The sequence below is a fragment of the Astyanax mexicanus genome, chromosome 5, assembly GCF_023375975.1.
Source record: "Astyanax mexicanus isolate ESR-SI-001 chromosome 5, AstMex3_surface, whole genome shotgun sequence".
NCBI classification, from domain to species: domain Eukaryota; kingdom Metazoa; phylum Chordata; class Actinopteri; order Characiformes; family Acestrorhamphidae; genus Astyanax; species Astyanax mexicanus.
In genome coordinates, this window is record NC_064412.1 from 56383970 (window position 1) to 56405178 (window position 21209).

The 21209-nt window shown below is 35.7% G+C and overlaps 1 protein-coding gene across 1 annotated transcript in view; it reads left to right on the forward strand.

Moving 5' to 3' along the window:
• LOC103043491 (serine/threonine kinase 11 interacting protein) overlaps positions 1 to 16018 on the forward strand; it is a 34991-nt gene extending 18973 nt beyond the window's left edge. Inside the window, exons 20-26 of the mRNA XM_022675338.2 lie at positions 1593 to 1702; positions 3808 to 3905; positions 5164 to 5345; positions 9813 to 9897; positions 11181 to 11266; positions 14385 to 14611; positions 15653 to 16018. Of these exons, the coding sequence (XP_022531059.2) occupies positions 1593 to 1702; positions 3808 to 3905; positions 5164 to 5345; positions 9813 to 9897; positions 11181 to 11266; positions 14385 to 14611; positions 15653 to 15781 (917 nt within the window). The 3' untranslated portion in view covers positions 15782 to 16018. The remainder of the gene's footprint in view (positions 1 to 1592; positions 1703 to 3807; positions 3906 to 5163; positions 5346 to 9812; positions 9898 to 11180; positions 11267 to 14384; positions 14612 to 15652) is intronic.
• The last annotated feature ends 5191 nt before the right edge of the window (positions 16019 to 21209 follow it).

Genomic DNA, 21209 nt, shown 5'->3' on the forward strand with positions numbered 1-21209 from the left:
AGAACATTCCTAATTTATAGTAAACTTTTAATATTTATTTTGTTACATAATGTTTTGTCATATCGCCAATAATATTGATATTGCAAAAATACATTATTTGAAATATTGTGATATTATTTTAGGGCCGTATCGCTTCATCCTCCATACTGCTGGGTGCTATGGAAAGAGATGGCTGCATTAGGGGGTGAATGTTGCTGCCAGTAGAAAATGATGGATGTGAGCTTTAATTAGTACCAATCATGTCTCTGATGGAAAGTTGCAGCACAAAAAAAATTAAAATACGGTACGATTACGACGAGGATCGGCCTCCGAGAAAATTACAGACTCGCTGTCCTCTCTCCTCCCTATCATTACTGCAGCAGCGTCGAGGGAACGATCCACCGCATTGTCTGGCTGCTTATCAAGCGTAAAGCTTCACTTTCCCAAGAAAAAGAACTGCTGGTTTTTAATACAGTGCAGTTTTTGCTTCACGCAGACGGGCCCCATTTGTGTCCATTAAAAGCTGGACTTTAAGGAGAGCAGTTTGTTTAACCTAAGCAGACAGATGGCTCTGAGACATGCAGTTTTTTCTGTATATGAACTCAGTGATCCTCACAGGGTTCTCCTATATAAACACTTCAAATTACAGGGAACGTTTTAGTGCAGTTTTACCCTTTATTATTATTATTATTATTATTATTATTATTATTATTATTATTATTTAAAGCTGAAACAGAGCGAGTATTGTCATGCAGTTGAGTAATAGACCTATATGATAATAGACCTAGTCTGTGTGTACATGACATGACATGGCGCCAGAAGTCATGGGATAGCAGTATGCAAATTGATCATCTGATTAAGTCAATCAATCAAAAACATTGAGGGTGACCCTCATTTACAATGTTGCCGAGCATTTACAACATCAAAGGGATTGAAAATATTTAACAATAAATAATAATAAGGAATAAAATAGTAAAAAAAAAGTGCTAATTTATCTAATTTTAAATCAACATTTAATATATATATATATATATATATATATATATATATATATATATATAAATAAAATATATAAGTAAAACAGAAAATTATAAAATACCATAAAAAACAAATTGACATAAAAAGTCAAAAAAAATATATAAAATATGTAAAAATAGTAATAATAATAAAAGTAAAGTAAAATGTTAAGAATGATAAGAAATTATAAAATGAATAATAGAATTAAGAACACAAATACAAATATAAAACATTCGAATAAAAATTAATAAAAGTCATAATAAATAAATAAAAATAAATTAAATAAAAAAAAAAGGTAAGCGCAGATTTTAGAAAAACGCCTATACCTGTATACATTGTGAGGTGTTATCTTGTGAGTGAGGCTAAAAACATAACCTACATGCCCATGCTAGCTAGAATTGTCCATTTAAAGTAGATATGATACTTGTCTCACGTTTCATGACATTTGTCAGTACAGTGTATTAAGAGTAACTGTAATAAGTGGACATAATTTCAGCAGTTTTGTGGGTTTACTTGAATATTGTGAAATATTATATATGAGGCCTGTTTAGTAATAATTTTCTCATTTTGAAAATCTGTATTTCTGTGTGTTTCAGCTCCATTTGACCTGCTGTCGGAGGATTTCGAGGCTGTAGATCACAGACTGAAGCTTTACCTGGATGTGGAGGTGTTTGATGGAGAAGAGGAGATTCGCTGCCTTCTGAAAGTGAGTCGACTGATGGCTTAATTTTACAGTACTACATTTTTCAGACTGTAAGGACTGTTTATGAATTCTACCAGTCAGTTATTAAGGAGCAGTAAAGCCACTCCACTGAAGTACAGAGTTATAAGTTTAACTATTAGTCTTCCGTGAAGTTTCTCCAGCACTAAGGCTGCAGCACTAGCTCTTTCGTCGCTCAGAGGTGAGTATATCGGACTGTAGTCTGCATGTTTACAGTGTTAAAACAAACTACATGGGTTGAACCGCTATCTAATATTGCCCTGGTCTACCAGAACACTCAGGGTTCCTCAGTGTAGCGCTGTCAGGTGGCATCTACTAGCGCTAAGCGCTGCTGCTAACCATGCTAAAAAATTGGAAATCTAAGCTTACTGTAAATAAATGTAAGCATTTATTCACCCAAATATTTTTTTTTATTTTTTAAGAGACAAATCTGTGTAGATTATATTTTTTATTTATTATTATATTTTTTAAAGAATTACAGTTTTGTTTACTTAGGCGGCCTGCTAAATTAGAAGGAAAACACAGTGACACCCCTGTTCCTTACTAGTGTTGCTTAAAATGTGCCTTATGTATGAATATAGACCAGAAAATAGATGTTCATTGATAGTGTGCCTTATAATATGGTTCAGCTTATAGTCTGTAAAATATATGAACCAATAGGGAGTGGGAATGGTATATGTTTATACTTCTCTACATCCAATCACAATCAGATTCACTCTATCTGGATGGAGAGATTTATCTGGATAGGGGTTTTATTGAACGATGAGAAGCTGGAATGAAAACCAGCTGAAATTAAATAAAAACTAGGAGTAACGAGGCTGTTTTTATTTAAATATAAGGAGGAGAAAGTTCAGATTATGTTAAAAAATGTTTTTTGTTTTACATTTCTACTTAAGTAAAGAAACTAAATGATAGAACCTGGTGTACTGTGTGAAGGAGGGTGTGTGAGGTGAATGTTCTTAGAAGTGGTTTATAGTTTGTAGTTCAGGGCTGATCCCACCTGATACCTGCTGAGACTCTGCCTTATCTACACAGCCCCCCCCCCCCCGCCTCCTCACCACTGGGAGGGTGTATTAGTTTTCTGCAGAGCCAGCTGGCTTCATCAAGGGATCAGATCTTAAACTCCACTGCAGGAAAAGAGCTTTATTCTAGTTAATAAACTCCTCTTTCCTCTACTTCACACACACACACACACTCTTCACACCTCTCTGTTTAATGCATAGCCCTGTCATAATCATATTTTCAATAAGGCTATTCATTTAGCAGAACTTTACAGGACAAAATACAGGGGTTACATTATTATTAGGGGGTATATTGCTTAATTTTGCGATATTTTTACATATAATGAAATAGTATACAATGGTGCTTGAACATTTGTGAACCCTTAAATATGACCTAAAACATTATCAGATTTTCACACAAGTGCTAAAAGTAGGTAAAGAGAAAGAGTTAAACTATTAAAACAGAAATACTATATTTGGTCATTTATTTATTAAGGAAAATTATACAGTATTTCATATTTGACACCACAGAATTTCACAACAGAATAGTGTGATGCTTTAATATACAGCTCTGTAAAAAAAAATAAGAGACCACTTCAGTTTCTGAATAAACTACGGACAATGTTTCTCCTAAATTCCAAATTAAAAAAAAAATTATTTAGAGCATTTATTTGCAGAAAATGAGAAATGTCTGAAATAACAAAAAAATAACAAAAAAAGATGCAGAGCTTTCAGACCTCAAATAATGCAAATAGAACAAGTTCATATTCATAAAGAGTTCCTTTAAGAGTTCAGAAATCAATATTTAGTGGAAAAACCCTGTTTTTTAATCAAAGTTTTTTTTTCATGCATCATGTTCTCCTCCACCAGTCTTACACACTGCTTTTGGATAACTTTATACTTTTACTCCTGGTGCAAAAATGTATTCAAGCGGTTCAGTTTGGTGGTTTGATGGCTTGTGATCATCCATCTTCCTCTTGATTATATTCCAGAGGTTTTTAATTTGGTAAAATCAAAGAAACTCATCATTTTTAAGTGCTCTCTTTTTTTTCAGTAATAATCCTAATATAAACGTTCTCCTGATTCTAGATGTCTGCTGTGAGGTTTGGAGATCCAGTGGAGTTCCCATCTCTCATGGTTGTAACTGATCGATCCATATACATCCTAGAAATGACCTCTCAGGCAGGGTAAGCTGCAACTTTAATGCCATCTACAATAAAAGAATAATCAGTAAACAAAAGGTTTTAGTGTGAAATGTTGTGTAGATTATGTTCAGGCCACTGAAATGGGATGAAAATGATGAAATGATAAAAAGATGAGTTTTACAAAACTTTCTCAAAGGCAAGAAAAGCATACAGAAAATTTTCCAAACTTACTGTAACATGGGCTTTTTAAATTGTCAGCAGAACAGATTTACTGAAATAATCCACAAAAAACAGCTAATCCGTCATTTTAGAGCATAAAATTCATGAGTTAAATTAGTCGGACATCAGAAGGGCGGAGAAAGTGGTTTTTCCTCCCTTTCTTTTGGCTTTGTGGATGTCCTCTTGGGTTTCGCCAATAAGCTTAGATTGATTATGTGTGCACTAAATAAGGTTCAAGAGACACATTTGTATTGTATTTTTTTTTTTTTTGCGTAAGCATTGTGTTTTACACTACTATGAATTGTTGTGTATCCACTTTTTTTCTAGCCATAATATCTACTGTCATTATATTTTTGGTAAAAATAGGTATAAACCTTTAGAATAAGTAGAATAAATAAAAAGAAATGAATATGAATCAATAACAATGCTATTGTCTCAGATAGAGCTGCAACAATTAGTAGATATAATCCATGATGTCGACTCCAAATTTCAGTGTAGAGAGGGTTAAAATGGGTCACACAATTTATACCCAACTTGGTCTGTGTTTCCAAAAGAGCTGAAACACTAAAGATTACATATTTACTCATTAAATATCAGCATTTTCCACATTTTAACATCATCTGGGCATTTAGAGTGCGTAAATAGGGGGTAAAAATAGTGTAAAAACGTAAAGAGGGGGTAATATTTAGGAAAGAATTGATTGGGTAACAGCTTATAGCTGGTCAGTAGCAGTAGGAATAAACTGAGCTTTGGAAATAGATAAAAAAAAACACAAGAAAAAGACACAGAAACAGAGAGAACTCTGTAACTGTTAAAAGTAGAAGTTCTTTCTTTTCTTTAGAGAAATTACAGATGAAGTCAGAGAGCGGTGAGTACTGTTTCTACACCTTCAAATAAAGACTCTTAGAAACTGGAGATAAAAAAACTGCTACAGGAAGAGTCACGTCTGGCTGACCCACATGGAAACAGCAGCTTTAGCCTTTAGCTCAGATTAACATGATTAATAAGGACTGAGTCTACTAGAAAAACAAAATCACTCAATTCTTCTTTTTCTGATTTGTCTCCCCGTGTCGTGATGCAGAGGTCAGCCTTCAGACTGGCTGCAGAAGAGGGACAGCCATCGCTTGTGTGAGCTGAGCTACCTGGAGGTGGGTCTTGGGTCTCAGACCATCCACATGGAGTTTGAGGAGGGCGGGGCTACAGCGTACACGCTGCTGGTTCGAGACGGCGCCCGCTGCAAACGCTTCTTCAGCCAGCTAACAGGTAAGAACTCATATACACTAATACATACACATTACTTCATATACAGAGCTCCCATTAGCACACAGTTACTGCAAGTCTATGGGCCCTGTATTACACCCTGTGGAAGGCACGTTGCAATGCTCATTGCTATCTTACACCATCTGTAACACTATCTTACAGTCTATTTTCATGCCTTACACCTGTGTAATTTAAATAGCAGCAGAGCTTCTGAACATATCTACACTTATGGGCGTGGTGGTCTGGAAACAAGGTGTGTTCAGGTAAATAGCGTATTGCTATCTTGACAATGGAAAACACAAGTTCACCCCAACTTTTACATCAATAATAAACAGAATGCAAAATAAAACAACATATAAAACAACATTGCTTTTTCTGCAAATTACCTGCACCTTCATGCACCTTCACAGCGTGAAAAAGCAGCAAAAGCACTGCACCTTTAAAATAGCGATTCGTGTTTCGAGCGTCTCAAAGCATACTTTTCCCGTCATTACGATAGCAAAGACGCATCTTAAATCAAACTGCGTGGTGCACAGTCAAAGACTCGCCTCTCGATCTGTGCTGCTATCCATGGACTCCAATAGTCCTCTGTTTGGAGTGTTCCTTTGAAAAATCTCTGTTTGAAAGGCCATGTAGGACCTCCATTCTGCAGGACACCCTACCTCTAGAACCTAGACATACGAAACAGAGGGTCCTAGAGCCAAGCGGTGAAATGGGATTGGGCCTATATTGCACCTGTATGGAGAAAACTGGCATTTGCATTGCCATTAATTGTCCAGAGACCTTTGTATCAGTTTAGTCAATGAGAATCATGTTTCTTCTTCTCGTCGGTATGCAGAGATCTGGCAAACTTTTCAAGCTCCAAGCTGCTTATCACGCGTAAATGGGTGGAAAAAAAACATGTTTATTTAGTTTTGGCCGAACAGCTGTAAAAATATTTGTCTGAGAGAAGAACTGAAGGATACCTTTACCATAACAAAGAGCATTTCTCAGACTGGAGCGAGAGAACACAGCTCTGGAGCAGATGGAGGGCCCTCCGAGCAGCGGAGCTTCCAGAGCGCAGGGGCTGTGGAACGGCCCATAGGATGTGGTTTTCCTCCGAATGGGAAATGGTATCGGAGCCAGTTGGCAATGTTCGCAGTCAGCTGTGGTTTTGCAGCCCTGTAAAATGACCTACTGCTGTAAAAGGGAGAGCTGACCGTGGTGGATTCTTCTTTTTCTCTTTGTGTGAGTCATTTCGGGACAAGACTGTACAGAGCTGGTGACTCAGGACTTTTTTAACACGCGGAATTAGCATTATTTCCTTCTTCTCATGTATGTTCTTATTATACTCATCGTTAAATAAAGAGTTGCTGTTTGGAAGGAAGATTCTACCAGATTTTTTTGCATCATTAGCTGCACTTTAAAATCCTTTCATTTTCCCCCAAATAAATCATCAGTGCACTTTATAATCGGGTGCATCTTTTGCAATAAATTCAACCAGTCAGGTATTTAGGAGCAGTAAAGCAAAAGTGACTTTACTGAAGTACAGAGTTACACAGGAGTTTCAGTTTAGAGACTGGAGCAGAATTAGCATTATCTGCTAACCGCACTCGCTATTTCCCCTTTCAGAGGTGAGTATTATCAGCCTATAGCCTGGTCCTAACCCCGGCTAGCACTGCTAGAGCAGTATTAGCATTACCCGCTAACTGCGCTATGCACTAGCTCTTTTGCCATTCAGAGAGTGACAAACCACTAGCTTATATCACCCTGCCTTACCAGAACACTCAGTGTTCCTCTGTGAAGTGTTGGCAGTTAGCCGCTAATGCTAATGCTAATGCTCCAGCATTAATGTAAATAAACTGAAGCGTGTTACTCGCCCAAATAAACAGTTTTCAGGAGAGAAATCTGTATAGATTAACATCCAGCACTTGTTTGACTTTAAAATAAAGTCTTTTTTTTATTACAGTTTTGTGTTTATTTAGCTTAGCTTCACTTAACTAGTTAAGTTAGCAGTTAAAAATAATAGTGGAACTATACTTTAAAGCTTATAAAGAAGTAAAGAAAACTAAATAAAATACACAATGTTGTACCTATAAAATACTAAAATAGATAATTAAAAATAAAAGGAACACAAATGCAACTGTTAGTCATATATAAATATATGATATTTAGATGCCTTTTAAAAAATAAAAAATTTCTAAAACCATGTTTTTGTATTGTATGTAAAGCAAGAATACGTAACTCTGAAGTAAGTGGTTGTTTCCTGTTACAGTGTTTTACAGGGATTTTGCTCATTCCTCACCCTGAAGTGAGGGTGGATCTCTTTATCACTTTAAAGTTCAGGTACTGAGCCAGCTGCTGCCAGGCTCGTGGCCAGGTGTGGGTGTTTTATCCTTCATTCATGTTTCATCCTGCAGGTGGATTAACTGTGAATTCTGTTTCTTCGCTTCACAGAAACAGTCCTTTTAAACCTGGACCTTAATTTAGAAGAGCGTCCAAATATTATGAAAGCTCGATTCAGACTTTGAAGAACCTTTAATCTCTAAAAGACCTGCTTTGCTTTGCTCTGCTTTGCTTTCTTGCTTTCATGAACATCTTCAGTTTTCCTGACATCTTAACAGAGACTTGAAGCGTTAACCTGCACCAAACATCAGCCGGATCCAAGTATCCCTCAAAAAATAAACAGGGCCCAGGAGGGAGCCCTGCAGAACTCTGCTGCACAACATGCTGACAGTTCTCTGCTCCAGGACTAAATTGTGAGGCCTGAACCACCTGATGCCCTAGTAAGCTTTTAACTGTTTGGCACAGTTTTAAGAGTAATAAAAGGGCACCTCCTACTGTGATTAGGTTGTTTGTGTATAAAATAGACAAAAGGCATTTTAATAGAATAATATGTGCATTTTGTTGATAAATCTTTTAAGTATTTCCTTTCTTTACCTTCTTTCAGAGCACCCTCTGATGCTTTCTTAAGTGCAATTAATGGGCATTATTATTCACAGCACATTATTTACAGCAGTATAACAGTAGAGTGTTATCGGAGGGTTAAAAAAGTAAATTAAATCAGTAATAAAGTAAATCAGATTTTTTGGGCTGATACTCATCTACTTTTCACCATGATTGGGCAATAGCCAATACTGATTAACAGTGTACCTGATGCCATATTAACTTTCTGGGCAAACCTGTTAATATACTGAATGCACAAAGTGATATACAACACTGTTACATCACTTATCATGCATGCAGTTTGTATTTTGATTTTGCTGATGTGCTTTAAGTACAATCCATTTTATCATGAGTCAGATAATAATCACATATCTAGTTTGCAACTTTACCAATAATCTCACAGAACCTTTTAAGAATAGAGGCACTGCAGGATCTCAATCTAATATGACAAAATGTGTTTCTAATGGTTTTCTTGTTTTTTCTCTGTGCTCCTAGCTCCCTTGAGATCATTAACACGCTCCTCCCTCCTTCCTCAAAACTATCCTTATGCCACTATATGAGGCAATATAATTTTTTCTGCTACACTAACAAAGCTAGTGTGGTTATTTTCCATAGCCTACATATCTCCATGTATCTTTCAACCAGGTGTAATTGTGTAATGGATAATGTGACCCAAACTGTAGTCGTTTTCTTTGTCTATTGTCAGGAATCTGTGGTGGGAAAAACTCTGACGTACTGAAGTTTGTCTCATTGTTTTGTTTGGGGTTGTGGAGTGTGTCATACGGATCACTGTATGTCTCTGTTGTGATGACAAATAATTTTTAATTTCACAAAGGGTGAGGAGAAAAATACTGAAAACCTCCACTGTGATGATGATTAACTTTACTTTACAATAGTAATAATTGATGATTGCTTAGTGAGAAAGTCCCTTTTTATTATAGGGAAGTCTTGAGTGCTTCCTCAAGTTGAGTTGTGTAAGTTTTACTCCATATAATGGTTAAAAACAGTGACTGTATGAGGCAAGTTTCTATAAAGTTCATATTCATAAAGTTTTAATAGTTCAGAAATCAATATTTGGTGGAATAACCCTGGTTTTTAATCACAGTTTTTTTTTCATGCATCTTGGCATCATGTTCTCCTCCACCAGTCTTACACACTGCTTTTGGATAACTTTATGCTGCTTTACTCCTGGTACAAAAATTCAAGCAGTTCAGTTTGGTGGTTTGATGGCTTGATATCATCCATCTTCCTCTAGATTATATTCCAGAGGTTTTCAATTTGGTATATATTGTCTCATCGTGACAGGCCTAGTCATTGAATAAAAACTATGATGTACTAAATACATTATGCAAATGCCTAAAAACACTGAAAAGTACTGGAAAATACTTAAAATAATTGCTAAAATAATTGTAAAAACACCCAATGAAAACTAAATATAATACAACAATTTTTGTTTCAGTGAATTATGTGGACTATAAGTTCTATATGTTATAAAGAACTGTAATTTGCCTTTTTTAATAATGCTGTTTTTTCCCTTCCATACAGGAATAGCGAGGGAACTGGCCCCAAAATCAGACAGCAAGCTTAAGGGCATCTCAACCACACGCCTCAATCCCAAACACCATCTGTGGTACGTAAAAGAAATCTCTCGTTTTTATCTTTTTCTACACTCCTCTTCTGAGCTTCCTCCCTCTCGGCCAATCCCGTCGCCTCGTCTCTCAGCCTCTTAATTACACACATCTGGATTAACAGATGAAACGTGTGTATGAGTGGCAGTAAAAACTCTGCTCCATTTCTTTCAGTTCTGAAATCCCTCATTTACTGAATTGCTTGGCTGAACCACATGGTGATGAGCTTCTTCTGCTGGGTAATGATGGCAGATGGAGGTGGTGTTTCTCTGTAGTGACTCAGCTCTCTCCTACAGAAACTAGAATTCTGTTCTTAACTTAATTCTGTGATTTAAATGCTTTGTTTGATCTCCCACGACTAGACTTTTAGTTTTTTATATTTGGTTTTCATTTCATAATCAGGTTATATATAGATTTCTGCAGGTGTAAAAATCTAATGAAGAGTGCTCAATTATATCTCAGCTATATTTCTCTCAGTCTGCACACGTACAAAAACATGCCATGGTACTGAAACCAAAGGATTTAAATAATCTACATCTTTTATGTGATAAAAAAAAAGCCACAGGGAGAAGTTACGTGGTTTGCACATAATGTTTACATGACTTTTTATTCTGTTAGTTTATTGGCTGGCTCGATTAATTGACATAATCGACGGCGTCTCAGTGTCTGCAAAAACTGTAAACACACCAGATAAGGGACAAGAAAACACCCATCCCAAACTTGTAATTTGCATTAATAATAAAAAAAAATTAAATATGTATACATTTTCCTCGAATTATTAAAGCTATTACAAAAAAACTTCCTCACAGTAGAAGAGCCTGATTTAAGTTTTTTGATCAAATTCAAATAATATTGTAATTTTGTCTGTTAATATTTGCATTTTAACTGAAGTAAAGAGAAAAATAAAACCTGAAAATAAAACAACATCCTTTCTCTGTGAATGTCTCCTATAATATGCTGTGTAATTTTATATCAGCATGTAAAATTATCTAAATGTCCTGCAGAATCTGTAGCAGAAAAAGTTTAGCTGTAAAGATGCAGTAAAACGTGCAGTGGATCGAGGGGTAGCCTCACAAATAGAAACATGAATGAAGGGCATAATCGTCTGATTAGTCAATTAATAAAATGGTGAGTAGTAGCCCTATTGATTATTATTAAAAATGAATATTGAGTAAATGTGAACAGATTAATCAGATTACTGATGATCTCTGATGTTCTGCAGTAATTGATTATAATTATTGCTTTTTTTATGTGTAAATATTCATAATCTCTGTTTTTATAACAGGCCGCTGGTCTGTGAGGGCAGCGAGCCAATCTCTGAGGACGACAGCCATCCTCCGTTTTTTTACCTCCTGGCGTTTCTTCAGCAAGGTGAGTTTCCATCCTGCAGAACTGAGACAGCATTCTTCTCCAGGACTTCTGGAAGAGCTCTGCAGTGAAGCAGCTCTGAAGAATGCAGGTTATGGTAATTGCAGCATGCAGTGACTCGTCTCTTCCTCCGGCGGCTGAAAGAGCTGCAGTTTATAAGCTGAAGGTTCAGCAGTAGAGCTGACTGATACACGTATATACTGAACCTGTAGTGATGAGTACCAACACAACACTTTTTAAAAGGTTCCAACTATTTCTTTGCTTTAAAAATACTATAAAAGCAAGAGAAGGATATCCAGTGCCATGGAAAGTACTAGTCCCCTTACAGTTTTCTTTTGTTTTTGCTTTTTTGTCATACTTAAATTTTTTAGACTTTTGCAGGACGAAAAATGACATAATAAATGCACTTATCAATAAATGATCCAGAGGGGGGTTGCGGGCGTGGGGGAGCCATCCCTAACGTTGCTTTAGAACAAGAATAGGACGGCCTACCTAATTAACATAAAAAAAATAGAGGAAATAAAAAAAATTATAAATAAATGAAGAAATGTGAAAATAAATACATGATGAAATGTGGAAATAAATGAATACACAAATAATGAAAGAAAGAAATGTGAAAATAAATAAAGAAAGAAAGAAATACAGAAATAAAGAATTGAAGAAATTTGGAAATAAATAAATACATGAAATGGTGCAATAAATTAATGCAGAAATAAATAAATAAATATAAAAATACATCAATTAATCAATTATTTTCTTTCTATAAACAGATTATCAAACAAACTTTAATATCAGACAAATATAATCTGAGTAAATACAAAAGGCAGATTTTTTAGATGATGATTTCATTTATTAAAGGGAAAAAAGCAAACCTGGCCTCATTTAAATAGAACCTGTCTGACAACAATGAAGCAGAAAACAACACATTATTATACCCCCATCTGAAGAAATTCAGAACAGATGAGAGGAAATCAAAGTCATTGATCATCCATCGGTCTGGAAAAGGTTATAAAGTCATTTCTAAAACATGGAAAACTGATGAACCTTCCCAGGAGTGACCGGCCGACCAAAATTACTCCAAAAGGGCATGAACAACTCATCCAGGAGATCCCAAAAGAACCCAGAACTGCATCTAAAGAACTGCAGGTCTCACTCGCCTCAGTTAAGGTGTTATATCAGTGTTAATGATTCAATAATAAGAAATAGCCTGGGTGAAAATGATATTCATGGGAGAAAATGATATCCAAGGTCAAAACCGCTGCTGACCATAATATAAAGAACACAAAGGCCCGACTTACAGTTACCAACAAACATCCTGACGAGACAAAAGTGGAACATTTTGGACTGAAATAATCATACTGAAAGTCAAGTTCCCCGAAGCGAAGATCATACAGTTTCCCTGCTGTAGACGGAAACGATACACGTCTCCAGTTACAGAGGAGCTGCTATTCATCACCTGCTGTAGTGTTAATCCACTGTGGGAACCGGTCACAGTGCTGTAGGTGAACAGAACCGGGTTCAGAACAGCCGAGGTGTTGCGTGACTCTGAGGAAACGCTTTTATTTGAGTCCGGTTGATTATTTTGTAAGGAGACTCTCAGATGTGGAGGGATGATGAGGCTCACAGTAAACACTGAGCTCTATCTGACTCTTCCTCAGAGTCTGGTCTCGCTGTGAGCCGGCGGTTCAGCTTTCAGCCGTCCTGACGCCCCGCTGACGCCCGTCCTCCTGCTCCCCGGTGATCCAGCAGGTCAGCAGGCCTGGGAGTGGACCCTGAGTCTCTCTGTTCTCACCTCACTGACATTATTTATTATTCAGCTTTTTGTACTCGCTTACTTTCGTTTTGTATTTTTTTTTTTGGTTTGTTTTAACTGTTTTGCATCATACAATGATAAATTATACAACGAAAATAAATATATCTAATTCTATCATTTTTTAAGATCATTTTTGTCATGCATTGTTATAGTTGTTTAGTAAAAAAAGTCTGCTTATTTAGTGCTATACCTACACTGAGTTTTTATTGGACTGTTGAGGTGACGTCAGATGAGTAGGAGGAGGGAGCTGGGGTAAGGGATGGAAAAACCGGGGGCAAGCGTGGGGTATGCCTCGTGAAAAGGTCTGTTAAGAGAACTCCAATAAAAGGTCAAGTTGTGGACGATACTAACTCACCGTGCCTCATTACAATTTTAGTCTCAAATACCCCTGTCACGATTATTAACATTATCGATTTATCATACAATTAATGGTCATGTCCTCAATAATATGTGATAATGGTGATTTTGGTTTTTTGTTTATTGTATTTGTTTGTATTTGTTTTTGTATGTATTTTAGCTAAATAGTCATGCTAAATAACCAATGATTGTTTGTTAATGTGACCAACAAATCAAACCCAACACATGATATAATAATAATAATTAATAATGGTATTATGGTATTATTAATGGTAATGTCTATTTTATGGTCTAATTTCATACATAATGTGCACTGGATTATAAGATGTGGTTAAAAAAATATATATATATATATATTTTAAAGTCAAACGAGTGCTGGATGTAAATCTACACAGATTATTCTCCTAAAAAAGCACTTCCCTTTATTTACAGTAAGCTTAGATGTCCAGTATTTTCAACAGCTCGGTTTGCAGCAGCGCTTAGTGCTAGTAAATGCTGCTCTTAGCTAGCGCTTCTTCCACGTAGCTAGTTTTAACATGGTAAACACGCAGACTACAATCCGATATACTCACCTCTGAACAGCGAAAGAGCTGCGGTTAGCGGCTAATGCTAATGCTAATGCTGCTGCATTCTCCAGCCTTAGTGCTGGAGAATCTTGACTGAAAACTCACCCTTATAACTCTGTACTTCAGTGGAGTGACTTGGAGTACTGCTCCTTAATACCTGACTGGTAAAATGCATACATAAGGAGCACCGGATTATAAAGTGCACTGACTATATATGAGAAAATTAAAGGAATTTTAACTGTGCCATATATTGCAAAATAATACGGTAGATAAATAGATAAGTAGCTAGTTCTCTGACAGAACTATAACAGCAATAAAGAGTATATATTTTCCGATCTATAAAGGTAAATGACGTAACCATGTTCTCCTGATTGTGTATCTTCAGGTGACTCTGTGTCCTCTGTAACTGTTCTGGCCACTCGGGAAATGCTGTGTCTCCTGGATGAAGATCATCAGTGGAGCAAGAGCCACTCTGACCCGACCAATGGGGAGGAGGGTCAAACCAGCAGTGGGCGGGTCACAGTCCGCGAAACGCAGCCAATCAGCTGCGTCAGCTCTATCCACCTCTTCTCTTCTGATCCGTGCCTGGTGGACATCAAACTCTATGATGAGGTGTGTGTGTTTGTGTGTGTTTGTGTGTGTGTGTGTGTGTGAGAGCTTCAGATCTACCTAAATAATGATATTTATTATATAATTTTTGTTAGGATATTATTAATAGTTAAAAGCAGATGATCTTTAAAATGATGAAATTGTAATATGCTCTAATATACATTATTGTTTTATACAGTCATGTGGGAAAAAATAGGACACCCTATGAAAATTTAGATTTTTTTTAACAAATAAAACTTATTTATTATTTTTTTGTTTTTAACATGAGTTGTAAAATGTAATTATCGAAAATCCAAATTTCTTGTCAGTCCCTATTATTGGATATTTCTCATTTTGGCTGAAATAACCTTAATTAGACTTTTTATTATAACAGTCTATCAGTCTCTGACATTGACTGTATGAATGATTTTCCCACTCCTCCATGCAGAATTGTTTCAGCTGTGTGTGATTTTGGACATAGAGAGCTCTGTGTTTACTGTGATTACCTTAAAAATGGGGAAATTGTACTATTTATTAATATATATTATTGTTTTATACAGTCATGTGGAAAAAAAACAGGACACCCCATAAAAACTTTATTTTTTTTTTTTTTACAAATAAAACCCTTTAATAAAAAATATATTTTTAAACATGAGTTGTAAAATGTAATTATCAAAAAAAAAAAAACATTTTGTCAGTCCCTATTATTGGATATTTCTCATTTTAGTTTAAATAACCTTAATTAGATATAATCTATAACAATCAGTCTCTGATACTGATTGTGAGAACAGTTTTCCCACTCCTCCATGCAGAATTCTTTCAGCTGTGTGTGATTTTGGAGATAGAGAGCTCTGTGATTACTGTGATTACCTTAAAAATGGTGAAATTGTACTATGCTATAATATATATTATTATTTTATACAGTCAAGTGGAAAAAAAATAGAACACCCCATGAAAACTTAGATTTTTTATTTTATTTATTATAATTTATTTTTAAACATGAGTTGTAAATCATTTCTTGTCAGTCCAAATCTAGATTTGTTTGTTTGTTTGTTTGTTTTTTAGATGGCTAAAGAGGAGAAGACGTGGCCTCTGAGAGCAGAGGCAAGCCAGGAGATACAAGGTTTAGTCGACTGGGTTAAAGGCCAATGGGAGGCCATGTTTGGGGTGAAGCTGATCACGGCTGTACTGTAGCTGACCTCCTCTTTTACTGGTGAACATTATTGCACTGCTGCACTGCTGTCTGCTCCTGTCTGTGTTCACTCTGTCTCTCCACTGTGGCACGGATTTAGTTTTTATTCAAGCATATCTTACTTGTGATTCATATTTTCAGTTTATTACCTGTTGATTTGTTGCTGTTGCTCGTTGTTCTATTAAATTGCGTTATTATTAATGTTAATGTAGTTAAGTAGTAAAACAGGAAGTGCCTGATGTTGCCCTGTTTTTTTAAACAGACACAGATTGGTGCACCTCACAGCACAACTGCTAACAACTTCATATGATTGAATGAGTTGGATAAAATAATAATAATAAGTGTTGAAGCTTAGTGGTTTATTTATGCTGCGTTCCATTTACCTCAGAATTCAGATGTTGGAGCCGGGAGTGGTATTGTGATCTGGGGTCTTTATTATCCTAACTTTGATTTGTCTATTTATCAATAACTGTCCATTTTTTTTTTTCTTTAAGCCATTCCTTGTGGGGAAATACTGGAATGTTTTAGGTCATTGTCATGTTGCGTGGTCCACCCCTGGCTTTATTTTTAGTTGTACGCTCTCATATTTTCACAAGTTCTTACAAGCACCCTATAATACAGTATAGAATTAATATTAGATTAGAAATAATGCACCAAATCTCGCTCCAAATAATGCTGTAACTCGTGCGAAGTTGCTCTATCACACAAGCCCTATCTATATATATCTACAGTACAGGCCAAAAGTTTGGACACACCTTCTCCTTTTTTCAATGTGTTTTCTTTATTTTATTTTCATGACTATTTCCATTGTAGATTCTCACTGAAGCATCAAAACTATAAATTAACACATGTAGAGTTTTATGTACTTAACAAAAAAAAGGTGAAATAACTAAAAACGCATGTTTTATATTCTAGTTTCTTCAAAATAGCCCCCCTTTGCTCTGATTACTGCTTTACACACTCTTGGCATCATTCTCTCAATGAGCTTCATTTAAGAGGTGGCCACCTGAAATAAAAAAAAGTTTTCCAACAGTCTTGAAGGAAGGAAGGAGTTCCCAGAGGTGTTTATTAGCACTTGTTGCTCCTTTGTCTTCTTCACTCTGTGCTCCAGCTCACCCCAAACCTGGATCTGGATTGGGTTCAGGTCCGGTGACTGTGGAGGTTCAGCTCATTTTTTATTAAGTACATAAAACTCCACATGTGTTCATTCATAGTTTTGATGCTTCAGTGAGAATCTACAATGTAAATATCAGTCATGAAAATAAAGAAAACACATTGAAAAAGAGAGAGAGAAGGTGTGTCCAAACTTTTGGCCTGTACTGTACTGTGTGTATATATATATATATATATATATATATATATATATATATATATATATATTCAACATCTGAGTTTAACATATGGAACGCAGCTTTAAACTCTCAGGGTGGAGATATTTCAGGATTGAAGTGTGTTCTGCACAGGCTGATTGTTGTAGATTTACTTGAGAATTGTTTCTGAGGATGTTGAGATGTTGAGATGAAGTTAAACACAACATAACAAGATGCACAAATCACCTCAAGTTTTTTTTTTTGTTTGCTTTCGTGAGTTTTTTGTTTTTTTGTGATGTTGTAGATAAATGTTTAATACATGGTTTGATACAGTATTGCGTTAGAAATTTGAAATTTGGAAGTGTAAGGGAGCCAATCATCAACGTAAAATTAGACGAAGCTCCGCCCTCATGTATCCAAATATTTTTGAAAGCATAGCATTTTCCTTCCGTCCAGAGACGTGGGTACAGTAGTGGATTAGTGGTTAAGCACGTTCACCTTCCAGTGCTGGGGTCTTCGGTTCAAGTCCCTATCTGGGTGGATTTTTCACGTTTCACGTTTTTCTCGATTCTGCGCAGGTTCCCTCCCACCGTCCAAAAACCTCTACATCTACATCTAAATTACCCCCCCAAAAAAATAATAATAATGAGCTACACCCACATGTATCCAAATATTTAAAGACATGGATTAACACTCTATGATGGGTCAGTTCCTCAGTGCTCCATGCGTTCCTCCAGGTGTGCGGTGGTTTCCGGTTGAGAGTACGCTGTGCGCTATTGGCTACTTCTTTTCACTTGTGTGTGGATGAGTGCTGAGTGTAAAACATGATTGTAAATCATCCTTGAGTTTCTAGAAAGGCGCTATATAAGTGTTACCTTATTCAGAACTGTGATATTTTCGATGACTGATCATTTTTAAGCACTCTGTTTTCAGTGTTTTTGTGTTAAAAACAATGACACTATACAGCTCCACATGCTTAGTATCAATTTACAACTGTGTTCAATTAAAAAATACACTTTTACAGAGAGTTCTGAGCTCATATTGGCTAGGGGTGGAAATCACAGGGCATTTGATGATGCAATATTATCACGATACGTTGCCCACGGTAACTATTATATCACAATACAGTGATTCTGCGACAATTCTTTACAATACTTGACGACATCTGTATTACTGAAGAGGATAAAATACTCCTAAATAACCAAAAAACAGGAATTATGTAACCATTTTTTGACAACAAATATTTTTCACATTATTCGATACTCGATACGTGTGGATTGAGGTCTTAAATTAGGTCTAAAATTAATTTTGTGTCTGTCAAAAGTTCAATAAAATCATGTGTATACTATTTAATATGTCTTAAGAAAGAATTGTTAAACTGCACTGCATCATATTTTTTAATGATCCAACAACAACAAGCTGAGTTTGTCTGCGTAGAAAAAAAATTACAAATATTTTATTAACGTTATGTGCCAAGTATATTATGTTCATCACCTATTCATTCAAAACGCACCTTTAAATTGTTAGATTTTTGTTTCTTTGTTTCCTTGTTTCTTAGTTTTTTTGTGCGGGAAACTTCTCAGAGTTTACTTGTTTTTATTAATGGAATAATAGTTTATAATTTAAACTAAAATGTGCATAAAGATGAAGTTGAAGTTTAACTTCTAGTATGAAGACCTATTTATTAAAGTACGTCCTGACCTTTTTCAAGGGAATTATGAAAATAATGTTTTTTTATTTTTATTATTTTCTATCTAAATAAACGATAACTCTCTTGATACATTTTTCTGTGTAATCTTTCTTTGTAATCTGTTCCCAATAACCAGCCTTTCTCTCATACGGGAAATCATGAAGATGATTGAGTAATTCAGAGCGTGCCAGGACCAGTTCTCCTTCAGTGAGCATGCTCTGTTGTTCTCAGCGCTCAACTATTGTTTAATAAACTTCCTATCAGTAAGATCTGAACATTATCGGATTGTTTCATCACGATTTGCGACGTTTCCGTTTCCCAGTTGTGTATTTATTGTGTATCAGGTGAATCTGAGAGGTGCCAGGTTGTGTAGTGTGTTATTAACACCTGTTTTTCTGTATTGTGTGGATTTATAGATTTACCAGTGTTTTACCACAACCCACTTCCACCTAACAGTGAGATCTGCCTTCATCTATTCATCTATTCATTTTTAATATTTAGGAAAACAAAAAGCAAACAACATTCAACAGAAAACTTGCAGAGGCATCTAAACAGTTAAATATCAAATAACTGCATTATTCTTTTGTCCGTCCGTTTAGCTAGACATCATGCCAGTATCTAAAGAAGTTAAGGAACATATGAAAAAGAAAGTTATTGAGATCTATCAGTCTATCACATCACTTATGGAGAAAATGTGGAACAGTGGTGAACCTTTTCAGGAGTGACCGGCCGACCAAAATTACCCCACGAGCTCAGCAACAACTCATCCAAGAGATCCTCACTTGCCAAGACCAAAACTACTGCTGAGCAAAACATTAGAAACATTAAGGCTGTCAGAAAAAATCTTGATGATTCCCAGGACTTTTCGGGAAATACTCTGTGAGCTAACGAGACAAAAGGAAAAAGGTGTGTGTTTAGTTACATCTGCCGTAAAAGTCTTACTGAATTTCAGAAAAAGAGCATACAGTTTACCTACAGTAAAGCATGGTGGTGGTAATGTGATTCTGCTGTCTACCATTAAAAAAAACTGCCAAAAAAGTCAAATAAACCTTTATTTAAAAATTGCATTTTGTGTTTATTTATATTGTCTTTGACTAATATTTTTTTTTCTGATATTCTTTATGCTGCTTTACTCCTGGTGCAAAAATTCAAGCAGTTCAGTTTGGTGGTTTGATGGCTTGTGATCATCCATCTTCCTTCTTGATTATATTCCAGAGGTTTTTAATTTGGTAAAATCAAAGAAACTCATAATTTTTAAAGATGAGTTGTCTCTTTTTTCATATATATATATATATATATATATATATATATATATATATATATATATATATATATATATATATATATATATATATATTGTAAATGTACTACTTTGCATATTGATGCACATTTTTCATGCTACTGGAAATAAAAACTGGTTAAGCAGTATTTAATGCCATTATATATATATATATTTACACACCTCTGAAAGTTCTTGCGTGAGGTTTGTGCCTCTGAGTGTTTGGTGATTGCTGGTGTCTCAGATCTTCTCCAGGTTCACGTTTCTCCAGAAGCTGTGTGCAGTAGCAGTAGGCCTCCGCTACTGCTGCATGCTTTCTTGGCATTTTTAGCGCCTATAAATCATCAGATTGGCTGTAATGAGGCTGAGATAAGATTAATATATTGCATTAATGTTTTGTTGGGGTTTGAGGTGCTTGGGTTCTGTTCCTGAGGCTGATCTGAAACATGATAGTCTTGTAGTGTTTCTACTGTACAGCGTAACATTTGTCTTTTTTTAAGAAACTCTACAGGAAGAAAGTGGATAGTTGGATATTGGAGCTGAGGATGACGTCACACTCAAGTTAATAGTGTTACAGTTCAGGTAATTTTACACTATTTACACTATTTCAAAACCTTTCCAGAACACAGTCCGCTGAGGACTTTAAGGTTTCCCACAGTTTATTCCACAGTTATTTTATGATGAATTTAGACTATGGTCCATTATAGATGCTTTTCACTGATATTCTATTAATATAAATGCAACTGATCTCTGAGGTGAAAGTAAATGGTTCTCTATTGAATGTAACTCTAGGGTTAGATTTTAGGGTTTAGGGTTAGATTAAAGGTTTAGGTTAAGGTTTTGAATAGGGTTGGGTTATAGGGTTAATTAGTAGTTGAGGTTAGGTGTAAAGGTTCTATAGGGTTCTCTATAGGTTCTGTAGAGAATCATTTGCATTCAATTTTGGGTTCAGTTACATTTAATAGATATATGTTAATTGAGAGTCTATAAGGCATCTATAATGGACCATCCAATGGCCTTCTTTCGTTTGCTCTCTTCTTCCTCTTCTTCATTATGTTTTTTCTGCCTCTTTCTCCACCTCTCTCTCTCTGCCTCAATCTCCTATGACTCTCACAATCTTCTTCTTCTTCTTTTTCTTCTTCATTTCTTTT